Source organism: Kogia breviceps, chromosome 1 (genome assembly GCF_026419965.1).
Source record: "Kogia breviceps isolate mKogBre1 chromosome 1, mKogBre1 haplotype 1, whole genome shotgun sequence".
Taxonomy (NCBI): Eukaryota; Metazoa; Chordata; class Mammalia; order Artiodactyla; family Physeteridae; genus Kogia; species Kogia breviceps.
Window position 1 is genome coordinate 194,667,681 of NC_081310.1, and position 21,174 is coordinate 194,688,854.

The following is a 21,174-nucleotide window of genomic DNA, read 5'->3' on the forward strand; positions in this document are numbered from 1 at the left end:
GAAATGAGTCGGTTACAAAGTGGGAGAAGCTAGAGCAAGCCTGCAGCAGAAGGCAGGAGGGTAGAGACAAAATCACCTGAACTGGCTCTCATCAACCCCCAAGCACACACAGAGGCTGAGACTAAAAGAGCCCCCGAATGGCATCTCTACACAGTCCTCCCACAGGAATGAATAACATGCAGTGCGTATGCCACTCCACTGCGGAGTGAGGAACCAACAAGCCCCGTTAGAGGGCCAGCAGCCAAGAAAAACCCACATGGTTACGGTAAGGAGTGAAACGGCCAGGGAAGGAAGTGTGCCAGGTGCCGAGTGGTCAACAGCCTACCTCTAACGTGCCACAAAAGTTATTCAACAACTGAAACAGGATAGCATTAACTGCTTCTGCAAATGACTATAAAAGGGCAAGTACAATATAAGCTGCCACCATAACCTACAAGATTTTAAGGCTTATTAAACACTGCTGGAGGGGGATGGGGGAGGGAAGCACTGGGAGTTTGGGATTAATAGACGCAGACTATTACATATAGGACAGATAAACAAGGTCCTACTGTATAGCACAAGGAACTACATTCAATGTCCTGTGATAAACCATAATGGAAAAGAATATAAAAAAAGAATGTCTGTGTGTGTATGGCTGAGTCACTTTGCTGTCCAGCAGAGCCTGGCACAACTGTAGATCAACTCTACTTCAATGAAAACGTTAAATTAAAGACAAAGCTGGATAGAAACCTTTACACTCTCAAAGTGACAGCTTCAAAAACAAAGGTATAGGATAACAGGATGTCCAAACCACAGCACCAAGACTAGTGCTTATTATATATACTGTGGTCCACAAGCCACTCTGATATTAGTTATGAAATACAAACTGACCTATGAGATACTTAAAGTATTTTTTTCCTGGTTGGTTATCTTCAGAAAAAGAGTGTGTCAGAGCAGAGGTTAATCCAGCTGTAGTAAAGCTATTCTATTTTGGGGCAACTATAAACTCACCCCAAGGAAGCAAAGTTACTGTCTAAGAATCCTCTTACCATCTTGCTGCCAACTCTAATGTGACCTCTCTCATTTTACTCACCACCTGGAGGGTAAATCAGAATATGAGCTCCTTGTAGAAAAGTTCATGAGTAAGCTGAGTAATGTACAATATACTTTCCTTTTTCTTTAGGGCTTAAAAGTTGCAACTTTTATGTTGTCTAGAAAGTTACTTTTTTTAAAAAAAAAAATTCTTTTAATTTATTTTTGGCTGCATTGGGTCTTCGTTGCTGCGCGTGGGCATTCTCTAGTTGCAGTGAGCGGGGGCTACTCTTTGTTGTGGTGTGCGGGCTTCTCATTGCGGTGGCTTCTCCTGTTGTGGAGCACGGGCTCTAGGCGCAAGGGCTTCAGTAGTTGCAGCATGTGGGCTCAGTAGTTGCGGCACACGGGCTCCGAGGTGCATGGGCTCAGTAGTTGTGGCACATGGACTCTAGAGTGCAGGCTCAGTAGTTGTGGTGTACGGGCTTAGTTGCTGGGCGGCATGTGGGATCTTCCCGGACCAAGGATCGAACCCATGTCCCCTACATTGGCAGGAGGATTCTTAACTACTGTGCCACCAGGGAAGTCCCTAGAAAGTTACTTTTTTAAACTCTGAAGAAAGGTTACAGAAAATAATATTGAGTGTCATTTAGCTAAACTTCAGTGCTAGAAAAAGCCACTTATTCCAGAAACATTCTAGAAATATAGAGACTGAGGGCCAGAGAAACTAAGTGATTATCCCGAGGCCCCACTTCCCTGAGCCAGGTCTATAGTTGGGTTTCCTGTGTGTTCTGTTTTCCAATTAAGGCAGAATCAACAGCCTTTAAAGAAAATATTCTACGAAATAGCTCACCATAAATTAAGAAAGAGTGAGGAATATTCTTTCTTCAAGCCTGAATAACAAACCTAGTATAAATAAAACAGAGATGCCAACAGGAAGACAGCTCTCAGTCTGAGTCATCAACTTACTCTGCAGGCAGGCCTGGCATGCTGGTCTCCAGTGCTGCCCATACCTCATTCTAGAAACCTGATTTTAAGTTTAAACTGAAATTGGGATTCATGCTTCAGAAATGAGGAGTCAAGGGGACACTCTTTAAGGGTCTTTCCTTCCTGCAGGTACTGTACATTAAAAAATTCTGAAAAAGAGTGACATCAAGAACATTTTTTTAAGCTCCAGGGAATGTTGGGCTCAGGCGTCATTCACTTTGATCTCTATATCTAGCTATCTGTACAGCACTGGTTAGTAACTATGTTCATAATGCTAAACACAATTTAATTACTTCATCATGATCCAGTTAAGGTGGCAGAGAAGTCCACAGAACAAGTCAGAAATATTTCCACCCCAAAAAATTACAGTTTAGTTGTGGTATTTAAATAGTTAAACGCTTGCTACATGGAACATTCCTTGAAGCCATCAGATGGGTTTTACTGTACTGAACGCAGCATGCGTCATAAGTGAGCTCCAAGCGTGGGGCCCTCGGGCCGCCCAGCACAGCATTTACCCTTGCATGCTTCTGTAATGGATATCTGTGGATATTTATAGTCTAAGCCTAAGCAATGGCTCTCACAGTACTGACACTGATGCCAGACTAATAAACACCAGAGGCACCACATAGTAACTGTAGCTATGTATTTAAAACCTTGTTAAGTCGGAATCCAAATCAAGGAGACAACATTTCAACTCAGTTTGAGCTGCAACTAAAAACTGGAAGCAATTCCACTTTACTCTCTATTGCCAGAGGTTTGTGGAGGGCTCAAGATATTTATGATGGGGTAACACGGGTCTCTTCCATATGGAAATAGGCTATTCAATGAATGAAGCAGTAGCAACTCCCTATGTAAAAGTGTTCTACCAACTGATCATTTTTTTAAAGTTAAAAGGAAAGAGAAGCAAAGGGACATAAAATGTTAGGAAAATGAATTAACCTCCTGTATTACTGTTTTCCATTAGGTACAGTATTTTTCTCCTACAGTGTCATGTCTTAGGAATGCCACTCCTTCACATTCAACAATGAAACAGTCCAAAAATGAGAAATTCTCAGTTATTTCTATCATACAAACGCTGCCTTGCCTTGTGATCACAAGATGTTATCTGCCTGCAGCATTAAAATGTAGGTCTGCCGACATGAACTCTCACCATTCACAAAATAGGAGTCAAACTAAGGTGCTTATGCTTCAGTAAACTACCATGTTGCATTAAAAAACAAGATTGAACGCAAAACCATAAAGAAACTATTTTCTAAAGCTAGGGAAAATAGATGTCATTTAGGTTGGCTTAAAGGAGAATTAAAACAGAAATTTATTTTCTGATAAAAGCAATACAGTTTTGTTTTGTTTTTTGCTGGGAAGTAGGGAGATTGGGGGGAGGGTTCCTTGAATAATGGCAGTGTTATCCCTAGAGACTATCTGGAAGATACTGGGCGACCTAATGCTTAAAAAGTCTGCTCCACATCTTGACTCCTAACAGTCAACATTATTTTCAGTTGCTTCCACTTGGCAGTTGGGAAGAATTTTTTTTCCTACATCAAGATGTGTGTTAAAGGGAACGTAATCTCATTTGTACACTAAGGTAAGATTCAAAATCCCCAAAGAAAAATAACATTTTATATTGAATAGTAAATGAAAGATTTCACTTTTCCTTTCCACAGAACCTCTGCATGTTCCCCACTGGACTGAACGGAACCCTACACAGCAACTTTGCCTATTATGATAAAATACAGAAATAAAAGCCTTCTTGCATAGGGCTTCACGAACATCTTTAGTAAAATTTCAAAGTCTATTTCACTATCCTTTCCTTTGCAATATTTAATGAAAAGGTTTCTCACTCCCTGTCCCTCTGCCAGGTATTTTAGAATTTCACCCACTTTCCACTAACAAGTTCTGAAGGAAGAAACAAGATTACTTTTGTTTCTGAAGCACCTTATGTTAGAAGTGAGTGAAATGCCAAGGAAAAGGTAGGCTGATTAAGAAATAGAAGCCGGGGCTTCCCTGGTGGTGCAGTGGTTGAGAGTCCACCTGCTGATGCAGGGGATGCGGGTTCGTGCCCCGGTCTGGGAAGATCCCACACGACGCGGAGTGGCTGGGCCTGTGAGCTGTGGCCGCTGAGCCTGTGCATCCAGAGCCTGTGCTCCACGTACAGCAAAAAAAAAAAAAAAGAGAGAGAAGCAGAAGCCCATTCTTCATATAAAATCTTTTTCAGCCTCACCTGCAAACCAAAATGAATGTTCTAGCATCTTCAATTATCACGCTAAATTCCCTTTTAGCAAAAAGGTTCAGCAAACCTTTTCCATCGTTAACCTGTCAAAGTGTGTCACTATTCTCAATGGTCCTTGAATGAGCAGCCATGGTGGAGAACGCTGAGCGCAATGTGAAGAGGACGGCAACTCCCCAGCCCCTTAAAGTTTCCTTGCTCTCCTTGTTTTTCCTACCCAGTACTCTTTTTTTTTTTAATTTAAGTTCTAAGTAGCTAGTGGGAAGCAGCGCATAACACAGGGAGATCCGCTCAGTGCTCTGTGACCACCTAGAGGGGTGAGATAGGGAGGGTAGGAGGGAGACGCAAAAGGGAGGAGATATGGGGATATATGTATATGTACCCCAGTACTCTTGAATACAAAGGCCACAAGCTATGGATAAAACTATCATCCTGGAAGTGACAAGCAGGGAAAGAAAAGGCATTTGTGTTGTTGTCACAGTGGTTTCATGGATGGCACCACAGGTGACAACTGTCTGCTCTCACTGCAGTCACCGAGAGGGAAGGAAGAACCTATGACTCAGAAGGCTTTGCTGCTCCTAACGTTCGTATTCATGGAGAGGGACAGAAAGTACCTGACAGAGCCAGCAACAGGCTGGGAAAGCCAAGCTGGGCGCCACGGCGAGTGACCTGCACACGCAGGACTCGAGTGCACGCGCCAGCACTAAGATCCGCGCGCCCAGACGCACCAGCACAGGAGGGGGCGGCCCTTCCACAGTGGTGCTCACAGGGCTTTCTGTGAACTTCTAGAAAATATCATTTCACATGTCTCTGAATAAACCTGGTAGAGCTACTCAAATGCACAAACTTTCTTCTGATTATACATTTTACTAACAGAAGCAGGGACCTATACAGAATTCCATCTTCAAAATAAACCAAATGTTTAATTAGTTTCCAGTGAAATTTCTAAATAAACAATTTCACTGTGACTTATAAACTACCTCAGAATTAATGGACATATCTACTTATCAGTTACTTTGCCTGGCCAACTTCATCTGCCTATGCATCTCTCCCTCCCATCCCTGCCTGGCCATGTCAGACTCAAGTATTCTGGTGAAAATTACCTTACAAGGCAGCAATTTCAGGACACCTCTGAGAGTTAGAAAGTTCTTCCGTATGCTAAACCAGAATCTCAGTGATTTTTAGTCCTAACTCTGCCTTGTGGAGCTACACAGAATACCTTTCATTGAATCTGAGTTACTACTTACCTTTAGACGTTCGATGGCTTCCTCTCCTCCAGGTGTAGACATGATTCTCTCCTGAATACTGGTCACAGATGTTAAGCCCACCTGACTACTGAGTGAGCAGGAAGATGGAGATGAAGTAAGGGACCCCATGGACGCTGTGGAAAAATTGCCAGGACGTTGATTCTCAGAGGCTAGCAAGTACCTATGCTTATTGTTCTGAAAATCTTTCAGATCTGGGAGATAGAAAGAAGGGAAGGCAGAAAAAGTAAAGAGGGAAAGGAGCAGGAGAAGAAAAAAGACAGGAAGGAACACCAGTGTAAGAAAGGACAGCATTAAAGCAGCAAGGCCAAGATAAGTTACGATACAATTGTTCTCGATGGCAGTTCTAAAACATGTCTGTCTTTAATACTGGTATTTTAGAAGTTAAGAACCACTTCTGAATTTAGAAACTAAAAAATTCTAATGTGGGTTAACATTGTATGTGTTAGGAGGTAACCAGAGCCTCAAAGGATACAGCTCAGGCTCTCCCCCTAAACAGCCATGCTACCTTCCTGTATTCCTTCTATGGCTCCAAATCTACAACACCTTAGGCTTATACTACTCTTAAATCCCAGTAGTTTGTAACAGTAAGGGAAAAAAGATGATCATTTATTTATCAATATCAGTACATACCAGTCTGGCCCAGTATGCTATGTCCTTCAGCAAAAATTCCCAAGAAAATGTTACGTTAGAACAAAAATCTGAGCACTCAGTAGTGTTCTTTGTATGCTAAAAAGGATTTTTTAAATATGCCTTTTAAAAAAAGGAGAGGTAATCGTAGCAATTACAGGGATCTTGTATAAGTCCTGGTTAAGAACTTAGGGCTGATTACCTCAACAGTGATGAACAATTAGCAAACTGCTGAATTTGGTGTAGCTTACATTCATCTATTAGAGCAAGCAAAAATTAAGGCTGATTATCTGCTAATTTACGTAAGGCCCTCACTTTGCCTAACCGAATGACCATGAGTCATTGGGGAGCTGAGTCCCTAGTACGGAATATGCAAGTTTTAGGGACATATTTTCATTTACTAAGGTCTTTAATGGAGCTCTAAGTTTTGCTTTTAAACTTAGTTTTGGTAAAAAGAGCCATAAACAACAAATTCATTAATTTGCTGCTTGTACTTTTCTTCATTAGTCATCTTTCTCAAATCGGCACCAGAGGAAATCCATAGGTATTGGTGCATTCCTATTTTTAAATTAGCTCATTTTTAAATGTAAGAAAATCTACATTGCTCAAAGTTCATATCAAAACTAAATAAGTTTTCCTTAAAGGATGTAATATGAATCAACACAAAGAGTCAGAAAAAAACATTATTAGCTCTCTCTGGGTCTACCCATGTGAATTTAAAAGCCAGTTCTTGAAGCCCCTTAAAACCAGCAGTTGCTTCAAGACAGTTTGAAAACCACCATCTGCAAATATAGAACATAGGAAAACAAGCAAGTTTTAAAAGGGGGGTAGGAGCTGGAGCAAAAAAGTTAGCCATCTGGTGATGGCAGCAAGGTGGGAAAGAATAGGATGGATGGAGTTTAGAAGGTCCAACCGACACATGCAAGCCCTAAAAGGCATTAAGGGTAGTGACTGAAACAGAAACTTAGAAGTAGTCAAGGCTGCTTTCCTGCAGAGATACAGAATTAAAACTTAGTCATGCATAGCTTTTGGGGAGATTCCACAACTGCTCAGAAAAGAGTGAGGCAGCAAGCTGGCAGCAGCATCACCTGGCGCACAAAAGCAAGAACAAAGGGTGTCTTTCCCACACCAGTGTCAGTTGGCTTTGGAAATCTCAGACAGAGCTGTTCCAGTCCAAGGGTCACTCTGGATTAGGATGTTATAGTGCCTTCAAGGCTCAACCTCATCACAGACGCCAGGGCTACCTTTGGTTTCTCCTATGTATTGCCTCACTGTCTACCAAGCCTTGTTACATGCCCTACTGTAGAAATAAACAAATCAATAAAAATCTAAAACTTAACCCCCCCAAATCAAGATTCTTCACTTATACTAATAATTTCTTGATGAATTATCTTAAAAGGGTAAGAAATTACTTTCTTGCCAACATAATGACAGATATGCAGCAGGTAATGAGGTGTGATCCTTTATAAAATGTCCTCATTTCAAGCACACATTTTAGACACCCAAGTTTTTTTTAATTTAATTTGTAATTCATGAAAAAGGGAAAAAAAAGTTCACCTAACCATCAAGTAAACTGAGGCCCAAGATATGGAGGAAATCAACTTAGCATAAGCACAGGTGAGTGCTAATCCAACATTCACAAAGCTACTCAGTCATGGAGATTTGGCCAACCAGAAGTGATTGTTTTCAATTATATATACACTAAGGCTCAGAATTATACAGCTAACTTAAAAGGATTTTCCTAATAAATAATCAGGACCTGAAGGATCAAGAGGCCAAAAAAGGCTTAATATGACTGAAAACAAGGGCTCTGCGTTACACTACCCAGTCTGACCACAAAGAAACCACGGGATCTCATTTAGTGGCAAAGTACCCACTCCAGGCAGCAGTGTCCTCCTTGGCAAAATGGAGCTTTGTCAGAGTCACTGACAGGACTAAAGAAATAATATATTCAAGATACCTAGAACAGGTCCTGGCACATTATAAACACTCAAAACATGTGAGCTGCTGTCATCACTATCATCATCATGTATGACTTTGGATTCAATTTAATCACGTTTAAGTGGAAAAACTGAACAGTAGAAGCAGCAAGAGGTTTTTAAGCCTCTCGACTTTATTCAAGCCACAAACTGAAATTCAGCAAAACTTGCTTTGCTAATGGAAAAGGGCAAAAATAGGAACATTTCTCAATCTACAGTCTGCTCTGTCTGGGATTTCCCTGTTAGGGTGGCTGGCATGCAAAGCTCATTTTAAGGCTGATCCAGCAGAGGCAGATCAGCAAGTCAGAGTGCTGGAAACACCCAGTACACGAAATACACACATTTGCCTCCACTTCCAGAGTAATCATCGATCAATGGATCAGCTGAAGGTAAGCAAGAGGGAAAATACAAAAAGGGTCACAGTTCAGGCTCAGCAATGACAGAGGGAACAGAGCAGTATTTGGCATTTGGGAAGGTGAAAAAATTGACACTTAGAATAATATATTATCATTTTACAAACTGTATGTATTCATTTAAACTCAGGTGCTAATCAGTAAGAAGAATTAAACTAGAAGAGGCCTTGAAAATCTTATTAGAATTGCAAACAATATAATATTAGTCTGACACTCAAAAAATAAAAATATGCTTTATTAAATAAACCCATATACTATTCTACCTGAATGATGTAGTTAACTCACTTAGGAGAACTTCTAATTAGACATTATGTAGGCAGATCACTGAGGTTAAAAAAGATTCAATTTAAGACAACATTGTAAGACTCTCTGGAAGTCTAATTCTTGAACTTGACAGGAATTGGTTATTTTCCCCTTCATAAGTTCCTAAGGAGTGAGTTGGGGGGCATTCAATCATTTTCTAGGTGGGCAACGACTCAAAGGTTAATCTTATCTGAAAGGTGACCGGAATGGTGGGTTTCTTACATATATATTACTACTACATTAATATAGAGAAACCCATAACACAAAAACAAAAATTTTAAGTAACAGTTTTATGAAGTGGTTAATTTCTCAGTGAGAATAAACTTAACATTCCAAATAAACTTCACTGCTGATCTAAAACAGAAATCTAATAAAAATACAAATAATGATATATTACATTTTAAGAAGTAATTTCATGAGTTCAAACGGATAAGCTGGTACATGGTACATAAAGGAATTCTAAGATCATTTTCAATGAGTTTTCTTTTTCTTTTTTTTTGGCCACAGGTCTTGCGGGACCTGTTCCCCAACCAGTGATTAAACTGGGCCATGGCAGTGAAAGCCCCAAATCCTAACCACTAAACCACCAGGGAACTACTCTCACTGGGCTTTTTAAGAAGTTAAGAAGAAACAAAAAACTCTTGCTCTACCATCTAGCTGCCTCAAGTTCCTTAACTCTAAGTTTAAGAGCCCTTGAGAGGAAAGGAATAGATTTTGTGTTGATCCGTAATTCACTTACTATCAATAATATCTCCCAAACCCTGAGCACGAAGAAGGTCCTTCAGCCGTGTCACCTCTTCCTTTAATTCACGAACCAGTTTGGCATTGGGGTCCTCATTGATAACAGCATTGCATTTAATTTGTTTTGCACGATCTGCATATCTAGATCCAAAAAGAAAACACATTTTTGCCATTCCTCAAATGCTCTACATCTCATAAGTAACCTACCATTATTTCTAAATCAAACAGATTGAGCACTTACACATTTTATGAGCCTTCATAACAATACATTTGTAGCAAGCTTTACAGTACCTTATAAAGGTGAGGAAAAAGGCTCCAATGAATTTAAGTGATTTCCCCAAGATCACAAAGGAAATAAATATCAGAGAGAGGACTCAAAACTAATTTATTAGACCATATAGTGTTTCTTCCATTATATCAAAAATGTCTTTAATGAGACAAGAGTTGAAAGTTCCGGATTAAAGTAATGGAACCTATTCATATATAAAACTACCCTATTAGTAAACATTCTGTCAATAATTTTTAAAATATTACATGTACTCATAACTTTGTTACTTTTTATGATGTGAGCATTTCTATAATGTCAAACATGAGAGGGGGACACTTCTTTTTATAGAAATAAATATTGTAAGAAATTTCTACTGTTATCTAAAAGTTATCCAAAAATCTCACCAGAGCAAATTTAATATCTTTCCTATGAAAAAGTTCCTGCCTTTCTCAATGAAACTGAAAACTATAAACAGGTAAACTCTATTATAATAAAAATCATTTTCTCCCATGTTTCCCCTGTTATGAGAGGGATGGATCATTGTTTACTCAAGCGACCACCCACATAGCATATGAAAATCCATGGCTTAACAAGATGACTTATGGTAGCACTGTGTTCTGTTTAGCTATTGAAATCAAACTGCAGTACCTCAGAGTGCTCAAAGTTTCATCGTAGTTGATATCTGCTGGGCTCAGAGCAGCAACCATTGCAGTCCTAGAATTGCCACCTAAAAAGATGAATCATAATTATTCCAAACCATACATATTTTAGAAAAATTTTACTGAATGTGTCAAATCAGACGGCACAATCTCAGATCCCAAGATTTAATCAACAGATTTTTGGACTGTCCCCACGCCAGGCACTGTTATATGCACAGCTTAGTGTCTGGATGTACTGTGTCCAGTTTCCCTGTTCTCACTCCCATTAAGATCCCAGACACTCCACCAAGGCCATTCTTAGTGACGTCAAAGTCACTGGCAACATGGACAGCACAACAGGCCGTTCTCAGCCACTCCTTCTATCAGCAACACGTGACACAGCTAATCACTATCTCCTTCTCATTAAGAATGAGGGAAAGGGGCTACAGGAACAGTGAATGAAGGGCAAGAGGGCCGGAAAACATCAACAAAGAGGAGTAAGGGCTGGTCATATCTAATTATGGGCATCAAAGGAGCATGGGGTTTTCAAAAAGGAAGAAGGAAAAACAGTTTGAAGCAGGTGCGTGTGGTCAGATAAACAACTACTTCACAGTTCGTGTCCTGAAGTAAACGAGATGTGGGAGCAAACCCTGATTTAAAGGTGAGCAAATCCAGGGAAGTAGCCAAGATGGCGGAGCAGGAAGACCCTGAGCTCCCTCCTCCCACAGGCACATCAAAATTACAACTGTTTACAGAGCAGCTACTGATGAGAATAAACGGAAGACTAGCAGAAAAGACCTTCTGCAACTAAGGAAGGAATCACGAGACAGGTAGGAGGGGCAGAGATGCGGGATAGTTAAGACCCACAGCCCTGCGTGGGCGACCCACAAATGGGAGGATAATTATAATTGCAGAGGTTCTCCCCAAAGAGCAAGGGGCCTGAGCCCCCCATCAGGCTACTGCACCAGGAAGATGAGCCCCCAGAACGTTTGGCTTTGAAGCCCAGCAGGGCTTACTTTTGGGAGAGCCAGAAGGCTGTGGAAAACAGAGACTCCACTCTTAAAGGGCACACACAAAGTCTCACCTGCTCCAGGACCAAGGGCAGAATCAGTAATCTGAAAGGAGCCTGGGTCAGACCCACAAGCTGACCCTGGAGGACAAGAGGCAGAAGTGCACCCTGGGAACACAGACACTGGCGGCAGCAGCCAATTTTGCGAGCTTGTTCTATCACAAGGACACTGGTACAGGCAAGTCCCATTTTGGAATTCTCCCTCTAGCTTATTAGTACTAGGACCGGTCCTGCCCACCAGCAGGTCTGCTGCCTTAAGACCCGCAGAACCCACAGCCACTCCGGGACCCAGCCCTGTCTACCAGAGGGCCCAAGACCCTGTCCCGCGCACCAGCGTGCTGGCACTAGCCCCAGGGACACTGGGACCCAGCTCCACCCACCAGTGGGCCACCACCAGCCCCAGAATCCCCTGGACCCCAACCCTGCCCACCAGCAGGCCAACACCAGCTTTAAGACCCTCAGGGCCCTGCAGCCAGAGACCTGGGAACCCAGCTCTGTCCATCAGTGAGCTGGCACTAGCCCCGGGATGCCCCGGGCTCCAGTCACACCTGCCACCAGGCCAATACCAGCTCTGAGACACCTTGGACCCTTCAGCCAGCTGCCCCAGGATCCAGCCCCACTCACCAGCGTGCCAACACCAGCTTTAGGACACTGCAGGCTCTGCAGCCAGCCCTGTCAGGAACTGGCCCTACCCACCAGCAGATCGACAACAGATCCAGGACCCCCAGCCCTGTAACCACCCACTCCAGAACCCAGCCCCACCCACCAATGTTTGGCAGCCTTCACACAAGGCAGGGCCTGGAAACCAACCGGACCGGGGCTCAGCCACGCCTACCAGATTTCCCACAGTAGTCTGTAGCCTGCCACAAGAGAAGGACCCACGCAGCCCGAATAGGCAGCACCCCCAGAGTATATAGCTCTGGTAACCAGAGGGAAATGCATTGCTGGAATGCATAGGACGACTCCTACAAAAGACCACTTCTCCAAGGTCGGGACACATAACCAACCTACCAGATACACAAATAAAAACAGCAAATTAGGCAAAATGAGGCAACAGAGAAATATGTTCAAAACAAAGGAACAAGATAAAACACCAGAAGAACTAAGTGGAAACAGGCAATCTACCCAATAGAGAGTTCAAGGTAATGATTGTAAAGATGTTCAAAGAACTCAGGAGAAGACTGAATCAACAGAGTGAGAAGTCAGACGTTTTTAACAAGAGCTCGAAAATATAAAGAAGAACCAGAAAAAGATGAAGAATATGGTAACTGAAATGACAAATACACTAGAAGGAATCAACAGTAGATAAGATGATACAGAGGAATGGATCAGTGAGCTGGAAGATGGAATAGTGGAAATTACTAAAGCTGAACAGAAAAACGAATAAAAAGAAATGAGGACAGTTTAAGAGACCTCTGGTACAACATCAAGTATACTAACATGACACAACAGGGGCTGCACAAGGAAAAGAGGGAGAGAACATATTTGAAGATATTAATAGATGAAAACTTCCCTAACCTGGGAAAGGAAAAAGATCCAGGTCCAGGAAGCACAGAGAGTCTCAAACAGGATCAACCCAGAGAGGACCACTCCAAGACACATTGTAATTAAAATGGCAAAAATTAAAGATAAAGAGAGAATGTTAAAAGCAGCAAGGGAAAAGCAAAAGTTACTACAAGGGAACTCCCATAAGGCTGACTTTTCAGCAGAAACTCTCCAGAATGGAGTGGCATGATATATTTTAAATGAGAAAAAGGAAAAACCTGTAACCAATAATACTCTACCTGGCAAGGCTTTCATTCAGATTTGACAGAGGTATCAAAAGTTTTACAGATAAGCAAAAGCTAAAGGAGTTCAGCACCACCAAACCAGTTTTACAAGAAATGTTAAAGGGACTTCTCTAAGTAAAAAAGAAAAGGCTACAACTAAAAACATGAAAACTACAAAAGGAAAAATCTCATTGGTAAAGCCAAATATACAGTAAAGGTAGTAAAGCCATGTATAAAGCAAGTAGGAAGGTTAACAGATAAAAGTAGTAAAATCATCTATATCCTCAATAAGTAATTAAGGGATACACAAATTAAGAGATGTAAAATATGATGCCAAAACATTAAACGTGAGGGGGTGGGGCCAGGGGGATGTGTGGTAAAAAGGCTGAGTTGTTAAAATGCATGAACTTAAGTAATTTACAATAATCCGTATATATAGATTGCTATGTACAGTGTGGGAAATACAGTCAATAACTACAATCATATCTTTGTATAATAACATCATAACTAGACTTGTGTTATGATCAGTTTGAAATGTACAGAAATACCAAATCACCACGTTGTGTAATAGAACTAACATAGTGCTGTAGGTCAACTATACTTCAAAAACAAACAAACAAACAAACTTACAGAAAAAGAGATCAGATTTGTGGTTACCAGAGGCTGGGGGTAGGGCGGAGGGGAAATTAGATGAAGTGGTCCAAAGGTACAAACTTCCAGTTACAAGATAAATAAGTACGAGGAATGTAATGTACAACATGATAAATATAATTAACATTGCACTATATTATAAATGAAAGTTAAGAGAGTAAATCCTAAGAGTTCTCATCACAAGAAAAATTTTTTTCTATCTCTTTAATTTGTTTAATCTATATGAGCTGATGGATGTTCACTAAACTTACTGTGATAATCATTTCATGATGTATGTAAGTCAAATTATTATGCTGTATGCCTTAAACTTATACAGTGCTGTATGTCAATTATAGCTCAATAAAACCAGTAGGAAAGGGCTTCCCTGGTGGTGCAGTGGTTGAGAGTCCGCCTGCCAATGCAGGGGACACGGGTTCGTGCCCCGGTTCGGGAAGATCCCACATGCCGCGGAGTGGCTAGGCCCGTGAGCCATGGCCGCTGAGCCTGCGCTCCACAACAGGAGAGGCCACAACAGTGAGAGGCCCGCGTACCGCAAAAAAAAAAAAAGTAGGAAAAAACAACAAAAAAATTAAATTAAGGTGAGCAAATCCAACCAGCTTGAATCAAGAGAAAAAATGAAAAAAGGAAAGAGCACTTAAATTAATAATAGAGATTTTTCTTCTCAAAAAACAGACATACAGGACAATTAACCACAAAACATAATCAGTAAACAGCTTTAAAAAGATCCACACACTGGTGGATCAACATACCTAGATTTTCTCGAAGGAGCCAAGTAAGTACAGAATCTCTGTACGGAATAAAATCAGTTTTCTTCTTCTTCTTACTCTATTAAACAGAAAGAAACGGCCTTAGCCTCTCGGCGTTGTTAGCGAGGAATAATTCACACAAAAGGCAAACCAGTCTAAAATTCCCAAGTAAATTAAATTACAATAGGATGTCATCACTGTTGAAATTTAACACTCACAGCTTCAGTTCTTCACAATACCCAAAGCTCATCAAAAAATAATTTTTTAATATTTTATTTTGAAAAATTTACAACATACACAGCCGTCTGGAGAGTAGCATAATGAGCCACCACGTATCCATCCTGCAGCTCCAACCATTATCAATTTTTTGTCAATCACTTTTCAATTATCACTCAAACACTTTTCTACATTTTTTTCTTCCTGAACCATTTTGGAGGAAACTGCAGACCCCATGCCCTTTTATCCCTCAACACTTCAGCAGATAAGGACATTCTCTTACACAGTCACAGTTCAAGGACCAAATTCAGGAAATTTAACACCAATACAATACTATTATCTAATACCCTGTCTCATATAGGGCTCTAAAGCAAATCCAACATTCCACCTAAATATACTTCAGGTACATATCTCTAACAGAGAAGGACTTTATAAAAAAGAAAAAGTAACTATAAGACCATTCTCACACTTAGCAAAATTAACGGTAATTCCTTAATATTATCTAATACCCAATCCTCAAATAATAATTTTTACTTTTGCAGAGGGGTAAAGATGAATCCTGTGTGTTCCAGGTTGGATGTGTAGGAACAACTCATTTAGTTAATGAATTTACTGGGCCAACCACCAAATCAGCAAGTGGGATACTGCATATCTAGTAACTCTTGTATATTAATACACATTTGGTTTCTTTAAAAGGAAATTATGTTCAAAATAAATCCAACCATTAGAATTCAGATTCAAAGTGAATAGGTCTAAGAAAGTGATGTAATTTGCTAATCTGGAGATTTAAAAAGACTGCAAGATAAAGTTTCTATATTTATCAAGAGTTTACTTGTTTGCTGTACACCTGAAAATAATATAACATTGTAAATCAACTATACTCCAATAAAAATGAAAAAAAAATAGTTTACTTGTACTGCTCTCTCCATGTCCCTTCTCATTATCACAGGATAAAGCAAAAAGCACCATCGCAAAGCCAGTGCTGAAATGGAGGAAATTACATCCTCTGAAAGTGAAGAACAATGCAAACGCTTTGTGTATAATAGCTACTCCAGTATCTGCTGGCTGACTACTATGCCGTGACAATTTAAGAAGTTACTAAGGGGACCTAGCGGGGTGGGACAGGGAGAGCGGGGTGGGACAGGGAGGGCGGGAGGGAGACGCAAGAGGGAGGGGATATGGGGATTTATGTGTACTTACAGCTGATTCACTTTGTTATACAGCAGAAACTAACACACCATTGTAAAGCAATTATACTCCAGTAAAGACGTTTTAAAAAAAAAGAAGCTACTAAGGGGAAAGCCAGAGTTCCCTGATCAACATTTCCCCAGTAACAGGCAGTTTTATAATCCATTCCTGGTATAATCTGAGGTTACATTAAACTAAGGATGATCTACTTCATGCTAAAGCATGGGTATTCTGAAAAATAGTATTAAGTAGCTGACTCTGGTTTGCTGAGGAGGAAAGGAAGCAGGCAAGTTGGCACCTGAATTCCATGTCATCCCACTCCACCCACAGACACACGTTCCACCAATTACAAAGTCATTTTCCACAGCAGGTTCTGTTTCTAATTTACACAGACCTTTAGCGAGAATTAACCATCTCAGTCATTCACAGCCGAGTGCGACTTTCATTCCACTATAAAATTCTTGGGGCCTGAAACCTCAGTTTATCCTTTCCGTTCCCCACTGCACCTAAACACTCCACTTTGCCTGTGGTTAGTACTGAAAATGCTGCAAGATTTAAAGTATGCCAGTTACAGTGACTGCCAACAGTACTGTAAAAATAAGCAGTGTCAGATTCTAAAATGTTCGATTTTCACTTGTCAATTAGACTAAATTGAGAAGTAGATAAATGAAGAAGCATAAATAGAACTTCAATCTTTTCCACTTGAAAATACCACAGAATTTTAGCCATTTCTTCTCTATTTGCTCTCATACAAATTAATCTCCTGTTCTCACATCCATAATTTTTTCAAAATAAGTGTTTCAGTATTTACATAAAAAGCTTTACTTAGATCATTAACCTCTCTAAAAAGAAATACTATTAAGTATGGATGGTAATGATCCTGTTTCTACCCTCAGTGGAAATAATAATACATCTTAATTCACCAAAACTCATGTTTGTTACATAAAAACTAAAATTTATTTCTGATCTGTTACAGTTTATGACACAGATACAAAGTACTAAACTGGGTTTCATAAAACTGATTATTAAAAAATCATTTGCAAAATGTTGTGGCATAGAGCAGTGTGGGAAATACATAGAAAACTAGGACTCTTCCTTCTTCTGGTTGATATGGAGCTTAACAGATAAGCAAATGGACAAGGTAGAATATCACTAAAATTTTAAGTCTTCATTGTTCTGGGACCCAGATTAGATATGTGAAGAATATCCACACATGTATAATATCAAATAAGAGAGAGATGTCTTACTCTAAGGCAGCTTTACAAAAATAACAAACAGAAAACAGGGGCTTCTGATGGTGCAGTGGTTACGAATCCTCCTGCCAATGCAGGGGACACGGGTTCGAGCCCTGGCCAGGGAGGATCCCACATGCTGCGGAGCAACTAAGCCCGTGCACCACAACTATTGAGCCTGTACTCTAGAGCCCATGAGTCACAACTACTGAAGCCTGTGCACCTAGAGCCCATGCGCTGCAACAAGGGAAGCCACTGCAATGAGAAGCCCACACACTGCAATGAAGAGTAGCCCCCGCTTGCCGCAGCTAGAGAAAGCCCGCGCGAAGCAATGAAGACCCAACGCAGCAAAATAAATAAATAAAACTAAAAAAATAATAATTAAAAAAAAAAACAGAAAAAGAGCATTATGTTTTATTAATATTTTTGTAGAAGTAGAGAATACACAAATCTATATTTTAAAATATTTCAATGCAGACACTGCCTCTATCCCTGATGTTACTCTTATGATTCAAAACAAACTGTTAAAGTGCTCTATTATTTATGCTAAAGAGTAGTAATAAATTTTAGAATATCTGTGTAGAAGTTAAGGAAAAGAAAAATCTATTGTATCTGGATTAATAAGGATGCAAATAATGTGTTTTGTACATACAGTTAGAAATTTAACTTGATTCTAGAGCCTTTACTTTATGTATAATCAAACAGCAGAAAAAAAATTTTTTAATGATTAAATAATCCATGACTTTCCATGGTAGGAAACAAGATAATACAAAGAGGTTTAAAAAATATATACCAATAATTTCAAGAAGCCAGCTATGTTTTAGAATGGTACCATAAGAAATTTCTTTTATTGCTCTTTAAGAGGTTTATAAGCGACTTCTTCCAGTGACAATCTTATAGATCACTAGGAGAAGCACCATAAGATAACACAATATAGAAGCATCCTCAAATTTCTCTCTTGTTCCCTTACTCGTTCTCCAAAGCACATCATGTTCCCTAAATTAATTGTGGTGTGTAGTCTCATGATTCATGGTTACCCTAAACAGCAATTCTAAATTCCAGAGCTAGAAAATAAATAACAAAAAGCTTTTTGAAGGTCCCATTCCTACTTAGGCCTCCATATAACCTGCTGAGGATTTAAAATCATCACAACTGATTATACAGCTTGTTCATTTCAACCAAGCCCCACCATACCTTGCTGGTGCAGTTATCCTACAGATGAAAGCATTTAAAAGAGAATGAAAACACAGGATAAGCCTCCAAATAGAAAATATTTTGTTTAAATTTTAAGTCATAAATTGAATATGACTTCTCAGAGACAAGCAAGAAAACACTTAATTCTTTTTAGGGATTCAAATGAGGTACTAAACTAAATTAAAGCGTACAGTACCTAGCTAGTTCCTTAGCTTCTAACCTAAATAATGAAGCCCCCTATACAAAAATTGTTTCAGCTTTAGTGTTCCACAGCTAAGGAATAAGAAAAAATAAAACTATTTTTTAAAGTCTATTATTGGCCCACACATCAACAGCATTCACCAAGGCAAATTGCTCAAAATACTCTAAAATGTATAGTATCCTATTTAGAAAAGATCATATAGAAAAGAATATGTAATAAATCTACACTTGGTTTTTATGAGAGATATAAAATAAGGCTCAAATAGTCAAACGTTAAGTCTTTGCAAAGACCTAGTTTTAATTCTAGCCTTTACAGATCTACATTTACTTTCATTCTCCTTAATCACTTTTATTTTCAGTACAAAGTCAAAGTGTGTTATACCCTGTATCTTATCTGAAAAGCTTTAAAAGGAGAAAGGCAAGATTATATAAAAGGACCAAGAGAACATCCTTCATGAGCCACCATAAAATATCGTCAAGTACATGTGTTGAACAAATTTTCTCATGCAGTGAAGTATAACACTTACCACCTCTGCCAAGGCTGAAATGACTTTACCCAGAGTTGTAAGAGACTTATTAATATTTGCTCCTTCCTGAAATCAACACCAAACATAAAAGAATTATGATAATGTCTACTATTGCCACATCATATATAACACATAAAATACAATTAACCATATGCTAGCATTATTTATTTATGACCACAAGTTCTAAAAACCTCCTTTAACCCTCAATCTTTACTCCTCTCCACTTGTTGACATGCCAGGACCACGTGCCTAACTCACGGTCCCGAAGTGTCGTCAAGATGTCTGTGCTCCAAAAACTCACAGATGCGGCCTTCTTCTGACCACTCAATGACATGAAATTTCTCCTCCTGTTAAGCATATCTCTAGAAAACTCCACGCTTGTTCTCACATCTAGATCTTGTGTATTCTTTTCCCATTACTGTCCCTTACTTCCATCTAACCAAATTCTAACTGTTCCTCAAAATACAGTTCAATTTTCACCTTGACCATGAAGTTCACCTTAACTGTTATCATGTAACATATCTTTGCCTTGAAGTTACAGATCAGAAGACAGAAGATTGTTTCTGTAAAAGGTTTTGTGGGCCATGTGGTCTCTGCTGCAACTTCTCAACCCTATCACTATAGCATGAAAGCAGCCACAGACAATACACAAATAGATGTAGCTGTGTCCCAATAAAATTTTATTTACAAAAACAGGCAGTGGGCCAGATTTGGCCTACTGGCCATAGTTTGCTGACCTGTGTTATAGAACTTTTTTTTTTTGGCCGCACTGCACAGCTTATGGGATCTTAGTTCCCCGACCGGGGATTGAACCCGCACCTTCAGCAGTGAAAGCAAGGAGTCCTAACCACTGGACCACCAGGGAATTCCCAAGGAAGGAACATTTATTGACTAGGCTATTTGTTTGGTAAAATAAATACCTTTAATCGAGTTCCTTTGGCACCAGTTGAATCAGCTCGTTCACTTCCCGCTAAATCCACCAAGCTGATTTTACTGACCTGGTAAAGAACAATAACATTGGGGCAATTAAAAAATAAGCTCGGTTGAAGTAGAAAACATTTAGAGGCAAGAAATTAAAAGATTAAGTCAGAGAGAACACTAAAAATATTAATTAGACCTCTTATACGTGGTAGAAGAAGACAAACATACTGCAGTCAATTTAAAGAGCATGCAAAAAAAATTTCATAGAGATTATCTTGGTTTAAAAGAAGTAATTTTAGGAGAAACACATTTTAAAACAATATGTCATAAAAATGTATAAAACTCATTAACCCATTAAATGGCATATTAAAAATGAAGCTTCTAACAACCGGAACTCTCACACACTGCTGATGGGAATGTAAAATTTTACAATCGCTTTTGAAAGCAGTTTGGCAGATTCTTAAGAAACTAAACGTACACCTATCGTAAGACTCAACCATCCTACTCCTAGGTATTTTTTGTTGTTGTTTTTCATTCTTGTTTTTTTTTTTTTTTTTTTGGCCACACCGTGTGGCATGCAGGATCTTAGTTCGACAGCCAGGGATTGAACCCGCACCCCCTGCAGTAGAAGTGTGGATTCTTAACAACTGGACCACCAGGGAAGTCCCCTACTCCTAGGTATTTACCAAGAGAAACAAAAAACAAGTATGCACACAAAGACCTGTATACAAATGTTCATGGCATCTTCATCTGTAATAATCAAAAACTGTTCATTTAAATGACCATCAACAGATGAAATAATGCGCAAACTGTGATCTATCTATACAATGGAATACTGATCAGCAATGAAAATGAGTGAACTATGGATACACACAACAATAGATGAATCTCTAAATCATTATGCTAAGTTGAAAGAAGCTGGCAGAAAATAGTACGTACTATATGATTCTATTTATACAAAATTCTGGAAAGTGTTAACTAATCTATAGTGACAGAAATCAAAT

The 21,174-nt window shown here is 39.6% G+C and overlaps 1 protein-coding gene across 11 annotated transcripts in view; it reads right to left on the reverse strand.

Annotated features, from left to right (window-relative positions):
* Positions 1–21,174, reverse strand: part of KIF1B (kinesin family member 1B) — a 336,458-nt gene that overhangs the window by 79,355 nt on the left and 235,929 nt on the right. For 3 of the 11 annotated variants that reach the window (XM_067017756.1, XM_067017736.1, XM_067017692.1), the window contains 8 exons: positions 20,170–20,247; positions 19,250–19,315; positions 18,522–18,539; positions 14,695–14,770; positions 10,467–10,545; positions 9,549–9,691; positions 8,435–8,476; positions 5,467–5,678 (listed from right to left, as the gene is read on the reverse strand). In XM_067017756.1, the coding sequence (XP_066873857.1) occupies positions 5,467–5,678; positions 8,435–8,476; positions 9,549–9,691; positions 10,467–10,545; positions 14,695–14,770; positions 18,522–18,539; positions 19,250–19,315; positions 20,170–20,247 (714 nt within the window). The remainder of the gene's footprint in view (positions 1–5,466; positions 5,679–8,434; positions 8,477–9,548; positions 9,692–10,466; positions 10,546–14,694; positions 14,771–18,521; positions 18,540–19,249; positions 19,316–20,169; positions 20,248–21,174) is intronic. The other 8 variants (XM_059057834.2, XM_059057814.2, XM_059057839.2 and 5 more) reach the window with 5 other exon arrangements.